This window comes from Calliopsis andreniformis, chromosome 9 (genome assembly GCF_051401765.1).
Source record: "Calliopsis andreniformis isolate RMS-2024a chromosome 9, iyCalAndr_principal, whole genome shotgun sequence".
NCBI lineage: Eukaryota > Metazoa > Arthropoda > Insecta > Hymenoptera > Andrenidae > Calliopsis > Calliopsis andreniformis.
The window spans coordinates 2,310,639-2,325,762 of record NC_135070.1 but is presented as its reverse complement, the minus strand read 5'-3'; the positions used below and the strand labels follow the sequence as shown (position 1 = coordinate 2,325,762).

The 15,124-nt window shown below is 32.2% G+C and overlaps 2 protein-coding genes across 2 annotated transcripts; both read left to right on the top strand.

Annotated features, from left to right (window-relative positions):
- The first annotated feature begins 1,230 nt into the window (after positions 1–1,230).
- Positions 1,231–5,171, top strand: LOC143183830 (phospholipase A1-like). The gene is made up of 7 exons (XM_076385567.1): positions 1,231–1,388; positions 1,481–1,571; positions 1,668–1,824; positions 2,564–2,691; positions 4,180–4,490; positions 4,722–4,827; positions 4,908–5,171. The coding sequence occupies exons 1-7, from the start codon at positions 1,316–1,318 to the stop codon at positions 5,032–5,034; spliced, it is 993 nt and encodes a 330-aa protein (XP_076241682.1). The 5' UTR covers positions 1,231–1,315; the 3' UTR covers positions 5,035–5,171.
- Positions 5,172–7,101: 1,930 nt separating this feature from the next.
- Positions 7,102–13,909, top strand: LOC143183375 (phospholipase A1-like). Its single transcript, XM_076384900.1, has 7 exons — positions 7,102–7,198; positions 7,287–7,356; positions 7,428–7,572; positions 7,712–7,839; positions 11,147–11,457; positions 13,416–13,518; positions 13,598–13,909. Exons 1-7 carry the CDS (start codon positions 7,126–7,128, stop codon positions 13,725–13,727), a joined length of 960 nt encoding a protein of 319 aa, XP_076241015.1. The 5' UTR covers positions 7,102–7,125; the 3' UTR covers positions 13,728–13,909.
- The last annotated feature ends 1,215 nt before the right edge of the window (positions 13,910–15,124 follow it).

The window sequence follows — 15,124 nt, the reverse complement described above, 5'->3', positions numbered from 1 at the left end:
TATTCGGTTTTACTCCACCTTCCCTTACGGAAGCCATCACACCAAACTTGAAATTGTACGAATTTCTGATAATCCCATCCATAGATATAAACCAAAATAGACGCCAACACATACATCCATACAGAATTTAGTCATTTGTTTTTTGGTATTTTTGGATTCAGGGGACTTCAAGACACCAGAAAATTAAAAAATGTAGGAGAATAAAAATTTGATTAATAGCAGCACTTTCTCTGTGTTCTATTATAACAATCGAGAAAGAAAAATTAAGCATTTTCGGACATATATGCACGTGAACATTCTTATTATATTCCTATCTAGAATTTACCTTTCAAAAATGTCCCACATATTCGGAAACACCTTGTATATTTATATGCATAATCATATTATGTGTTTACACTTACGTATAGGAAGAATTCCTATATATTTTTAGTTTCATCTTTTACAATTAATTGAAACAATAAAATAATACCGAGATTAGATTAACTTTACATAGATTTTCATTTGTTAATGCGCTATTTCGTATTATTTGTTTCGTTTCATCGAATACGTTGCATTTAAACAACCACGAAGATTGTTTTTAAAATACCTTGTATCTAAAAGCCTATTAATTTCGTCATAATGTACGTTCAAACAAACTTTCTATTGTTTTGTGTTCATTCAAAAACTAGTAATTAAGGGGGTACGATCAGATATGTCAGAGCGGCGACATTACCGACAAAATTAGGCAAAAGCAGGGGTTTACGGCCTGACACTTTTCGTCCTTATATGAGATGATTTTAAACTGGGAATGGGTTCATTCGAAAGAAAACAGTTCAATGCAGCGCAGTCAACTCGCGATTTAACGAAATTCTACTGATATTTAGTAATACGAGTGTTGTAAAGTAGAGCAAAAATCTACCATTGACAGCTATGGAAATTTAAGCATTTTTATGTAATTTAGAGAGTGTTTTGAACGAAATCGCGAGTTGACTGTGCTGCGTTGTACTTTTTTCTATCGAATGAACCCTTTCCCAGTTCAAAATGTTCTCATATAAGGACGAAAAGTGTCAGGCCGTAAACCCCTGTTTTTGCCTAATTTTGTCGGTAATGTCGCCGCTCTGACATATCTGATCGTACCCCCTTAATCTAGGCAATTAATTGATGTCTGTCTTACACAATACCTGCAAAATTTACGTTATAATGAGGTACGGTAATATATAAAGAGACATACATGTTCATGTTATAGTTCACACTATTCTCGTACGTTACAATAGTCTTTTGAACATCACTCATTACCAGTGTAAAGTTGCTTTTTGGACAAATATATTTGTCAAAGATGAATATTAAGAAAAATTATGCAACAATTATCGTTGCAATATTGTTTCTTATATTCTTCTCCTATTCCCAAGGTATGTACAGTACGAAATCTAAATTAATTATATAAGAAATAATCAATAATTCAAAGCGTAATTATTTTTTCTTGACACGAAAAACCATCTAGCCACCGATATATTAGCTGGAACTATTGTTCAAAACGTGATTCCACAGTGCATATTTGGTGTTAAATCCATATCGTTCGTTGCATATACAAGGTAATGTACTTACAACTTTTTTTTTGTTTTCTCGAACAATTACAATTGGCAACGTCGTTGTGATAATTTCTAATACTGTATCATTTTATACTATAGAAACCAACCAAACGGACAGGTAGTCAACATAGATGATAAGGATATATTCTTCTGTAAAGACGGTCCTACAAAACCCCTTGGAATCCTTATACATGGATTTGTTACTGAAGTTAACAACTCTGATTTCCTGAATTTGGTTAATACTTGGTTACATAAGGTATAGAACCTTCTTGTTACATTAAAAAAAAATTATACATTTACACAATTTACAGTACAAAATAATTGTGCGTTAGTAGCCAGGAGATTCCGGTTAAATTTGATTACTTTTACATGTGTATACTGCAAATTTCGATGTGCTAAACAAAAAGGATATAGGTCGTTAAGGTTGTTAATAACATCAACCTATTTAAACCTGCAAATTTTTTCACTTATTACTTTCGCTCATTGCTTCAGTTACTAAAAAGTAAAAATTTTTGAATATTTCGAATATTTAAAGTTACTTTTCTTTAAACGTTTTGCTACAATGAAATACGTATTATGCATAACGCTCGTGGCAAAGACGGTAGTCACTGAGGCGTGACTAACACAAGTACTATTATGAAGAATTTTAATAGCAAAATGATATCAGAATAATGTGCATTATTCTTCCTTGGCATTGCTGAACTTATTGTCAGTAATTGATTCTGCACGAAGACCAACATAGTAGCATCCAAATGAAGCCGCAAATAGTAAATATTAACATTTTTTTCCACTGTTTGACAGGCTTTTGGTGAGGAACAAAACGAACCTTCACCAACGAACTTTTAGCGTAATATAGATGTATTGTTTTTAGCACATCATAATTTTTAATCTGCAATATACGTGAAAATCATTAAATTTAACCGAGACTTAATTTTCCTTGTAATTAATTCGGTGTTCTTTGTTCTTTCATTTCAAATTCTGAAAAATTTTTGTAGGAGGATAGAATCATTCTCAATGTTAACTGGGATCAAGCAGCTTGTGCTGGTGGACTCAGTATTGTGAATACATTTGCTTATGAAAGCGCTGTTCTAAATGTGCCTTCTGTTGGAGAGCTGGTGGCCAAGTATTATTTAATATTCTTTTCTCTTTACATAAGAATTTTTTATTCTAAAAATTTGAATTTACATTCTACATTCTATTTTCTTCGCAATTCATCCTTCCATTTCTAGAAATCATTCTCTGCTTTATTTGTGTATTACGTACATATGTATATTATGCTTTGGTAATTATGCAGGAAAGAGGCCATCCCACCGATTTTGATGAAATTGAAATATCTAAAACTCAACATTCTGAATAACTTTTTCCTTTGTTTCTGAGATATCAGCAAAGAACCTTACTTAAACGCAGGTGCTAAGCTTTTACTATAAAAGGCAAAAGAATGGTGCGTAATTTGAAACAAACTAACGATGAGCTTGAGCATTCCGTGGATCCGAAAATGAAATACAAGACATCCCTTGGGTAACCAAACTTACATAATGAGTGCAATATCATTCTTACATTTAAGCATCTATTAGTGAGTGTAACTTCGGTCATTGTAATTTCGGTGGTCTAAGGGATATTTTATATTTTATTTTCGGATCCACGGAATGGCCAAATTTAGCATGTCTTGAATTGCATACCATTTTTTTGCCTTCTACTAAAGATTTCGATTTAAAGGGCAACATTCATCTAGAAATCTACAGGAAACTTAAAAGTTCGAGAATATTTAAAAAAAAAATTATTGGTGGAAATGTCAAATGCTTATTCACTAAAGAATACATTTATTAGCTATATTATCCTGAATTTGTATGAAGAAATATTATTAATTAAAGGAGACATTGCCGTCAATAGAAGACGTGTTCTTTAAAGCATTTAAAGACATTTTCTAGCTTAAGTGATGCAGCTGAAGGTAAAAAACCGAATGGATGTTAAAAATAAATTAAATTTAGAAATCCTTGATGACCTCCGAATTTGAATTTTGCGTTTTGTTACAAAATGAAGGTAAAATTGGCATATGGAATTTTCATGGAAAAATTGTTCTTTTGTTTTTAATTATAGAAGAATTAGAAATAAAATTTTAAAAAATGAGATCGTCAAGGACTTCTAAATTTAATTTATTTTAACATTCATTTGGTTTTTTACTTTTAGCTACGTCATTTAAGCTACAGAATGTTTACCAGTAAATGCTTAAAAAAACACATCTATTGATAGCAATACCTCCCTTAGTTAATAATATTTCTTCATGAAAATTCAGGATAGTATAGCTAAGAGATATATCCTTTAATGGACAAATATTTAGCATCATTTTCATTGGTATTTTTTTTAAAGAAATTCTCGAACTTGTACGTTTCCTGCGGTCCTTTAGATGGATAATCCTTTAAGGATTTTTGTAAATATCTTGGAAAGTAAAAGTGAGCGACGGTAACAGGTACCTATGTATGCGATAAAATTACTTAAAATTATGACCTTGATAATATATTTCAAGGTCATTGAAATCGATGAAGTGACGCCTTTCCTGCGTAATTACTTAATTTTTAACTAACTACTTTTAGTAAAAATAAACATTTTATAGATTTGTCACGAGACTAGTTAACCAGTGTGATGTAAAGGTAAACGAGACTGTAGTGATGGGACACAGTCTTGGTGCTCATGTATCAGGGTTTGCTGGAAAAGCCATTCAGCAATTGACTCAGCAGAAATTCAAAATGATCGTTGGTCTGGATCCTGCGGGACCCAGCTTCTGGACGAAGGGCTGTGATCACAGGCTTTGCATTACAGATGCTAACTTTGTTCAAGTATATCATACTTCAGCTGATTACGGGCGTTTACAACCGATTGGTGATGTCGATTTATATTTTCATGGTGGTATCGTCCAACCAAAATGTGAGTATACTATATTTTTTCATTTTACGTTTCAATTTAAAATAAAGAATTTGAAAGATTATTCGAGAAATAAGAACTTGTGGGTTAAAATAATCGTGTACATGTCAGTGATTAGATAGAATTTAGAACGTTTATTTTTTTAGAAAGAAGATTATCTTTAGAAACATTATTTATGGATTGATCTAATATTATTTAAAAGAAGAAAGATGCATGATTTTTTTTCTATTATAGGTATAACCCAGATAGCTTGTTCTCACAACAGAGCCGTGACATATGCAGCAAATTCTATAAATGATCCGAATTGCTACGTAGGAGTTCCCTGGCAGCTAAATTCAACGTAAGTTATTTACTTTCAAGTTATCTGTTTATTCGAAATCTAGTGTGAATATATTATATTTTGATTTCTGTTTGTTGTAGCAAAATTGACAACTTCCGAAACTGTGAGCCAAGTACTTGCGCGTATGCTGGATTGAATGCAGTTAACGAGGCTGTCAGAGGAACATTTTATGTGAATGTAAACTCTCAAGAACCATATTGTTCTTGAATCAATAGAATGATGTTGTAGAACATTGTTACATGAATCAAATATAATATGTATAATTAAAACTTATGATGTAGTGCACTGTTTTACTTGTTGCAAATTTCAATAATAAAGATTAATAAAAATCATGATCCAAAGTATCACATTTTGAAGTATTGATCTGTTGATTATTTCATTCCAAATCTTGGCATTATTCAAATAAAATATTTGATAAATGATTATATACTTCAATAATATTTCATATCTTAGTTGTTAAATGTTATTGTGACAAAATTATGTATGTATAAGCTTATTTAAATAAACAATTGATTTGGATTACATATTCGATCACTAAATGAAATATACTTGTTTATTTGATTTTATACTTAAATAAATGTTTCCTAAAGTAACTTCTCAAATGCATTGTGAATTGCGTTAGAAATACAAATTTCATGACAGTATCTCGCATACATGAACTCAGATACATATTACATAATAATAGGCACATAGTAGTAATCTGTTTATTTCGTATGTGTGTTTTTCGACCTTTGGAAGGGTGTAATTATAAAATTACATTCATATTATCTGTAACAACATACATAACTAAAAATGATTGCCTTTAATAAAACTAACTATTGTAACTGACAATAAGTATTGTCGTCATCACGGCTGATTTTCTTTACTCTTTTCTCTTCTTTTACTGATTATCTTTCTCATCCATGTTTTCCCTTGCCCCATACCCATTAAAATATCCCTTAATGGCAATTCACCTTGCCTTTCTATTTCTTTGCATTACTTCAATAAGTGTTCCTCTTTTTAATTTATTTATTTATCGTGGCATCGGTTATTGTCATTAGCGACTACTATAGAGATTGCATATTGTTACATAAAATTGTTACATTTATTGTACATAAGCTGTTTTATATAAACTCGGTGTATTATGTGTGTGTGTGTGTGTGTGTATATTTATGTGAATTTATACGTTATTCTTAAGTTCTGTGTCAATGATATAGTTTAAGACTTTTTCTTTTTTTTTCTGATTTCTGCAAGCAGATTTTGATGTTGTTGGTTAGTTTATGTCTTTCTCTCGGGGCTTGGTATTTTCTATATTCTACAAGTATATGTCTAATTGTTATTTGTATCTTACATATCGAACATTTTGGTGGGTTGTTCCAAATGTCGTTAATCGAAAATGTACTCCGTTTTGTCCAACCTTCCTCTAATGTATAGGCTATTCGACAACAGATGTCAGAAATTTTAAGAGTAGATTTTATGCGCTAAAATAAAACGAAAATCAAGAATAACGAAAGTCACGTGAAACGTGCCTGACTATCAACGTACACTAGCCAGGTATAACACAGCGAAGTAAGTAGAATATGTCCCAAGTCAGCCACGTTTCACGCGAATTTCAGGCATTTTCTTAACAACTGATAACTCTGAAACAAAGCTTTAAAGGCACTCTTGTCATTCTTTATTTTCATCCTGTTTTGACATGTAGAATCATTCTTTCAAATTTCTGACACCTGTTGTCGTGCACTTTCTATACATGTATAATGTATATCGCTCTTCTGTAGCTGATTTAAAATAACAATGAAATTAAATTAATTTTAATGAGATTTTTATTTGTTAATATAATATATCATGTTAAAAAATATCATCTGATTTCACCCGTCCTTTCAGATATAACGTATTATTGGCCAAACTAATCATAAGTACTGACTGAATCGAGGTATTCCCTATATGGATGCGGAAAATTACTATTATATCAAAATGTATCTTAAGTACAACTTTATCAGCTCTGCACAGTACACAAGTGTTCACGTTTCTTGGAAGTTTTTTGTGTTTTGAAATCCATTAACTTTACAATAAACTATGTTTAAACAATCTTATCTTTATTTCGTGTTCAAACAAAAACCAGTAACACAATCTATTGATTGATGTCTGTCATACATAATATCTGCAATATTTATGACACAATACTGCATAGAAACTATATACATATTTTCATATAGATCAGGTATCTTATATATACTTCACCTGCCCACACATATTGCAACAGTATTTTTAGTGTCACTAGGTAGAGAACTTCACTCTGAAAAAATAAATTCATCCGCGATGAAGATTAAAAATCATTGCGCGGCAATTGTCGTCGCAGTAGCACTCTTTGTATTTTTCTTCCACACCCACGGTATGTACAGTACAAAGTCTGAATTAGTTGTGCAATTATTATAATTAATAATCGAAAAAATAATTTTCTTCTTCTGTGACGAAAAAAGATGCAAATGCGGCCATTATTTCCAATTGTATATTTGGTGTTAAATCAATATCATATGATTTATACACAAGGTAATATATTCATACTATTTCTTATTTTCTTTAAAAACATTAAATAAGTAGTGCAAAATTGTACATTACAGTAACAACGTACAGGGAGTGAAAGTTAATTCGCAGGATAACCAGATACCCTTGGCTTGGGGAAAAGTTGTTTTTGTTATACACGGTTTTGTTGCCCAAGCTAATCAATCAAGTATATATGATTTGACACGTGCTTTGGTACAACAGGTACAGTATCTTTCGATTCAATTCAAAATATTCGTACATTTACACAGTTTGTTGTATCTACAAACAAACTGTATGTACAGTAGACGTACCAATACCGAATATTCGTTTGTTTACATTAAATTTTAAATCATTTCTACAGGAGCACGTAAATGTTTTCTCTGTGAATTGGGATGATGCAGCCTGTAACGGTGGACTCAGTCTAACAGATACACTTGCTTATAATAGTGCTGTTAAAAATGTTCCCACTGTTGGCGAGGATGTTGCTAAGTACTGTTTATCAGTTTTCGTTTTTTGAACTACACTTATTCGCACACCTGCGAACTGTCACAAGTTAACAATTTTCAATTTTCATTTTATTGTGTAGAATATCTTCTAGTACACAGATTTACCACCATTTTGATTTAAAACAAAAAGATTGTTTCGTAAAGTTTAACCAGTTTAGGTTTCATAATGCAGTAACTAAGTAATTTTCTTTGCATTTTACAAAATGCACTTCTTTTCTTTTCTTTTCTCTTTTAACAAAGAGAAAATCTAAATCTTAAAATTCCTTTCAAAAAGGAAATTCAATTCAAAAAATCGTAATCATAGTCGATGTCCTAATCAAATGTCAAAGGACAAAATTAAGTTAAGTCTCAAAATTAAGTCCCTAAACTGGTTCAAAGTGCGTGCAGGAAAATCTGCACAGACTGTAACAAATACAGTAATGTTGCGGACGAGAGCCGTTTCGTCTACACGGACGAGAGCCGTGGTTTATCCCCACTACCTCGTTTGATACGTGCCGCCGAGAAACCAATTCTTGGAACCATCGCGTTCGAGCTCGACGCCCGAGAACAAGGACGTCATAAAAAACAACGATAGCATTAGGGATTTAAATAGGAAAAATTGAAGTTTCTTATTCGCAAACGGATTTTCACGCAAGTAACACCAATCGATTCCTTGTGCTCTCCCGATTAAAATGATGTCAAACACGACATAATCCCGATTATTTTTAACAAAGATACATAAAACTTGGTTTGTAGAACGAAAGGTCATGCTCGTAAACAGACCCGGGCGCGACTCTCGTCCGCGAGTGGTAGTCGATTTTAAGCACGACCAGTCCCGAGCGCTGCTCTCGTCCGTGAATGGTAGTCGATTCTAAGGCACGACTAGACCCGAGCGCGACTCTCGCTCGCGAGTGGTAGTCGATTCGACGAACGCGGCTCTCGTCGTAGGGCTAACTCCCTATTATGTATTCCCTCATATTTTTGTGTTTAATTATTTAATGACTGAAATTATTAAGAAAATGAAAGCGTAATACAAAAAGTATGTATATAAGTTCCGTTTTAAATGTTTAGAAATTTTTATTTTTTTATTTTTAATATCTTCTTTCCGACATCGATTAAATATAATATACATAAATTCTGTTTATGTCATTTTTAGCTCGTAAAGAACTGATAGAAAAGTAACTTTGACGATTCTCCGTAACCGTCGCAGGGTTCCAACGTTTATTATTTAAATATCTTTATTATAAATAATAGGAATCATGTCGTATTTGACATCATTTTTATCGGGAGAGCACAAGGAATCGATTGGTGTTACTTACGTGAAAATCTGTTTGCAAATAAGGAACTTCAATTTTTCCTATTAAATCCCTAATGCTATCCTTGTCTTTTCTGACGTCATTGATTTCGGGCATCGAGCTCGAGCGAGACCCTTTTTTTGCTTCTCCGGTCGTGTACCAATTATCTCGGCGACCGAGAGCAAAGGAAGCCGAATCGACTACCAGTCGCGGACGAGAGTCGCGACCAGACCCGAGAGCGGCTCTCGTCCGCAACATTACTGTATAACCTTTGATATTTTAAGAAGATATAATATTCGATATTTTAAGGTAATTATTATGTATGGAAACTCAAATGGGATACAAAATATCCTATACATAATGCCCAATTTGCCTTCATTTCGCAACGATAATACTTTATAATATTTTATTATAAATAATACTTAATAATCCTTTAAAGTTAATATACCTATATGTTAAACTAACAATCACCTAAACTGAACTAATTATGCAATTTTACAGATGCATTAAAGGACAAAAATAAAGCAAAAAAGTCGTAATACATTTTGTTGTATCTGTTACGATTGAAATTTTATAGAGCTTTGAAAATCCGCGATTTATTTCTTACACATATCTCGAATTTTTAAAGTTTTGTAAAAATTAAGGTGTAAGAAATACAACATATATTAAGATTTTTTTTACTCTATTTTTGCCCTTTAATATATCTGTAAAGTTGCAGAATCCTCTGATTGTCAGTTTAATATATGTGTATTCACTTGAAGACATTATTATTACAAAAGGAAGACATATCGGACATCATCCATAGGACATTTTGTGCTCCAATTTGGATCCTCTACCACCTCTTAGAATATCGAAGGCTATATTTGTTACGCCTTATACATATACATATGTATATGTCATTTGAAAGATTTCGTCAAGACGAATCAATTTACATATACTATTTTCAACTGCAAAATCAGATGGGAACATTGCCGAAAATGGTCTCAAAATTCGGATCTTGCGGCTTTGAACAAAAGAAATAGTAAAATCCCATCCGGTTTAAGGGTTCGAGGCTCGACACTCGACAAACATTCGAAGAGTGCTGTAAACGACACTCTAGCAAGCTCTGCTGTCAAATATACCTGCTGACCTTCATTCCAGGACTGTACTGAACCTGGGGCAGACTTTTTACAATTTTCTGACATTAGAAAAAGAACATAGACAAAAGATATGTTGATGACTCAACCTGCTAGAGTATCGCTTACACACCTTGAATTTTCCTTGCGCATTAACCTGTGAACCTTGGGATTTTATTATTGGTTTGTTTTGTTCAAAAAGCAACAACACAAATTTTGAAGAGATTTTTGAAGTGAAAAATGGTATAAATTGATTCATCTTGATGAGATCTTTTCAGTGATATATGTATAATCCCAGATAGCATACGACGTCTTGAAGGCGTCTATTTTATGTTCATATTATGCCTGACCGTCTTTACGATATAATTTAGACGTCTTAAAGATATTCAAGAGCGTACATCTTAAAGACTTGCAAAATTTACGTCTATAAAACGTCCATGTACTGTGTCTTTAAAACGTTTTATAGACGTAAACTTCGCAAGTCTTTAAGATGTACGCTCTTGGATGTTTTTAAGACGTCTAAATTATATCGTAAGACGTTCAGGCATAAAATGAACATAAAATAGACATCTTCAAGACGTCATATGCGTTGGGTTAATTCACATCGTAGAAAGTGAATATTGCCTATTTACTGCAGCTGTGTGCGTCAAGTGCCCCATTACATTCTTTAAACGCTCATAATTAGCAAGCAAAAGTTCAAATGCAATTTCCTTATTCATGATCTTTTGATGTCTAAAATCACGCCTTAAACTTTCTCTTTTCTGTAGCTGACAACCCTGTATATTTTTTACTCCTTTTCCTTTGAAATTTAACTGTTTATTTCTAATTTAATTCCTTGTCTTATTTTTATAATGTAATATTCTTCGTTTAATCATTTTAAATACAAACAGACATTTTACAGGTTTATTGTAAGATTGCAGCAGAAGTTTGGAGTGAAAATACAAGACATTGTGTTATTCGGACACAGTCTTGGTGCTCACATAGCAGGATTTGCCGGAAAAGCTGTTCAACGAATGACTAACCAAAAGTTACAGCAAATCATCGGGATGGATCCAGCAGGGCCCAGTTTTCGTGGAAATTCCTGTTCCAATAGACTTTGTGTTACAGATGCTAGATTTGTTCAAGCACTTCATACATCGCGTATCTTAGGATATCATGATGCGATCGGCAATGTCGATTTCTATTTCCATGGTGGCACCCACCAACCAGGCTGTGAGTATACGAGTTGTGACAATAATTTTTCGAGAATAATTCATTTAAAAGGTTTGTGTTACGAATTAAACAGACGTGGAGTCATTACTATCAAAAGACTCCCCTTAAGAGTGTACAAACTCATTTCAACATTAGATCGTAACGTTTCTCGTATTAATTTTTTCATGTTTAGTTAAGGGGGGAATTTCTTTTTCTGTTTTCTATGAAGGAAACTACATAGTAAATTATTTCCAGTCTTCCTGTATATTTCCATTATACATATATTTAAGTAGTTATAATGTCTTTTAGGGACATTTCTATTACACAATCCGCATATGGTTCGACAAGTTGCTATTTTTTTAAATATTTTTATTCTTTTATTATTCTTCGTCAAACAATAACTACATGTACAGAGTGAAAACAGAAGGTTTCATAACTTTTAGACTAAATAGTATTCGTCAAATAAAGCAAAAAAGTCCTAGCAAATGTAGGTCGAAAATTTAATATTTCTAAAGTTATAAACAACCTTTTTTCGTTGAAGTAAGTGGCCTGTGCGTTGTAAAAGCTACTGTGCCATAAAAAAGCTATTATGTTATATCTTCTTTTTCTCATTAAAAAAGAACATGTTATTATACGTATGTAGATTACGATAGGTTTTGAAGCATTTAAATCACTTTCAAAATATTTAAAAATATTAATTTCTCGACCCTTGTTTATTCAAACTTTTCTGCTTCATTTGGCAAGTATTATCTATCCTAAAAGGTATGAACCTTTTTTTTCTTTTTCACACTATACATGGTGGGTAGAAGATCGTAGTATCACCGACCAGGGGCTAATTCTACGTAACAAAACAAGGAAAAAATTTCGTATTCAATTTTTTCATTTAAAGCTTTGTTTCTGAGAAAATCGAATTCAAAGTTTACTCAACTACGCAGTACGATTTACTTATCGTATATTCTACTACCGGTTGTTTCTGTCCGTGCTAGTATTTATAAACAATGATAATGATAGGACACTTTTTTCAATGCTGTTGTACAATCGTCGACTACGATTACGATTTTCGTAACACAACGCGAATAAGCCAGTCTCAGCTGCCGCTTACTCCACTCTCTGTATGACTCTCCTATTCAGATGTCGACGATTAAGAAACTTTTCTGCGTAATATCTACTTGCAGCAGAAGCGTTACCTCTACAAGCTCCCAAAGCGAGTAACATGTTAACATACTCTCAGTTAAAATATCTTGTCATAACTTAATAATTTGCAACAAACGAAGGGAAATGAACTGTTACGCAGTCTAATAAACTATGACTTCTATCAGACATTGAACTATCTGGATATTTTCTACAGAATCCTATTATTATCAATGTTTATAGACACTAACACGAACAAAGACAACCTTCAACAGAAAACACGATAAGTAAATCCCATTATCAACTTGCGTAGTTGAGCAAACTTCAAATTCGGTTTTTTCGAAAGCGAAGCCTTGGATAAAAAATTGTATACCACATTTTTTCCTTATTTCTACGTAAAATAAGAAGCCATCTTACTCCATGTTTGAGGTGAAATAACTATAGTCGAAGTGTGTAATAGAGCCTTTTATAAAAGAATATTATAACCACTTGAACATGCAACAAAGAAAGACCGAAAATAATTTACGTCATGAGTGGAGTAATTTTCTAACTTTATGAAAGAAATGCATTCATTGACAATTTTTGAAATTTAAAGTTTCAAAGCTATGATTGTTAAAACAAATACCAAAAACGCCGTAATTACTATATGTGACACTAAAATGAGTATGTACAGTTTAAAAACGTCTATTTTGGGAGTGAAAGCCTCACTTGAGATAGTCATTTCCAAAAAGTAGTTTTAAATTAATCATTCTTATAACTTTGTTGTCGCACCACATGTTGAAAAACGGAGTAGTCAATGTAATTACTTTTTTAGAGGACCAGAATATACGATGTTCTTTCTATTCTAGGCATATTAACAACATGTGATCACTCTAGATCCGTATTTTATGCAACACAGGCTGTGTACAATCCTCAATGTTTCTTAGGAACTCGCTGGCAACTTGATTCGAGGTAAATTGATCATTGGTTCTATTTGTTTATTTATTTGAAATAAATAAATAAATACTAATACGAGCTCTCTTTATCGCAGCAATATTCTAAGCACAAGCCAGTGTAATCCAAACATTTGCTCTTACGTTGGATTAAATGCACCTAACGAGAATGCCAAAGGCGTACTTTATGTCTCTCCAGCATCTAGAAGTCCATACTGTTCTGCGTAAACCAGAATATTGAATACTGTTACGTTCACCGAATGTAATACGTAATTTTCGGCGATTACCATAATTTTTTTCTTTACGTCCCACAATATTTCGATCAATATGAATTAAAAAAATTTGAAGTACTTTACCTCTAAAATATTGTATCTTAAAATGTTAATAAAGAAATGTAGATTTCAATGTCACTCACAATTTTTGCTAAATTTACCAATTTGTTGCCACATATAATACTTGCAGTAAACCTTCTATTATCAGAACATCGATTAACGGAACATACTGTTCGAATAATCAAATATTCGTAAGCAAGTAAGGAAGAGAAAATACTTATGTATATACTACGATGTTTGCATTTTGACAATACTTTCTCTTTTTTTTATATTATCAACATTGACGACATCGCCTATATTGAAATGTCGGTGAAATGGAAGCGTATTGTACTCTCCTTACAAATCCGATGAATTAGAAATATAAAAAAGTATCGCTCAGTTAGCAATTTATAAAGATTAAGAAACAAGAAGAGCTAAAGAAAATAGTTAACTATTTATTTAAAAGTTTATATGTTTTTACAATTCTGTTAGGTTTGTTAATATAAATGTAGTGGGCAGAAGTTCAAAATAAACGATATCCTTTCTTGCTAAAACTGAATTATTCGATTATCCGAATAGCGTGTGTCTCAATTGGTTCGAATAATCGAGGTTCTACTGTACTATAAATTTATTTCAAATTTTGGTGATTTTATTCAAACATGTGCCATTGACAAAATGTTTATATTTTTAAAGGGGAACAACACTCTGGTGAGCCGAAAAAATAGATTTTTTTACATAATTTAAAAGTATAAGCTTCTGAGAATATATTCCTAAAATACTAAGATGAAATTGTTGTGAATAACGAGTTATAACGTTCTTTAGACCGCCATGCGCGAAGCTTCAGAAAGCAAGAAAGAGACTCTTGGTTGAGGAGTGTAATTTATTAAGAACAACAACACATTGCAATAATGAGTACTGCTAAAAAACTTTTTATTTAATAAAAATCAAGATCACTATATCTTTTTGAATGGTACTTTTTCTTCTATGTCAATTGATACAAATTTGTATTATTAGGACAAAAACTATGTTCATATACGATTGCAATTCGACTTGTCGAATCGAATTATTCGCTCTTTTGAAAATTAAAGCTAAAATCTATTGTGCCTTTAAAAAAAAATGAGCGCTTCCGTATGTCAAAATAATAACGCTTTGCTATCTGCGTAGATAAAGTTCTATTAACTTCCGAAAAATGTGCGCTCAAAGAATCTTATCTTACTGTTATGATAATACATACGTAGTGTACCAATACGTATTTGTCTACTAATAATGTATTCACATTGACCATGTCTAATAACTGCATTATTTAAATTAGGA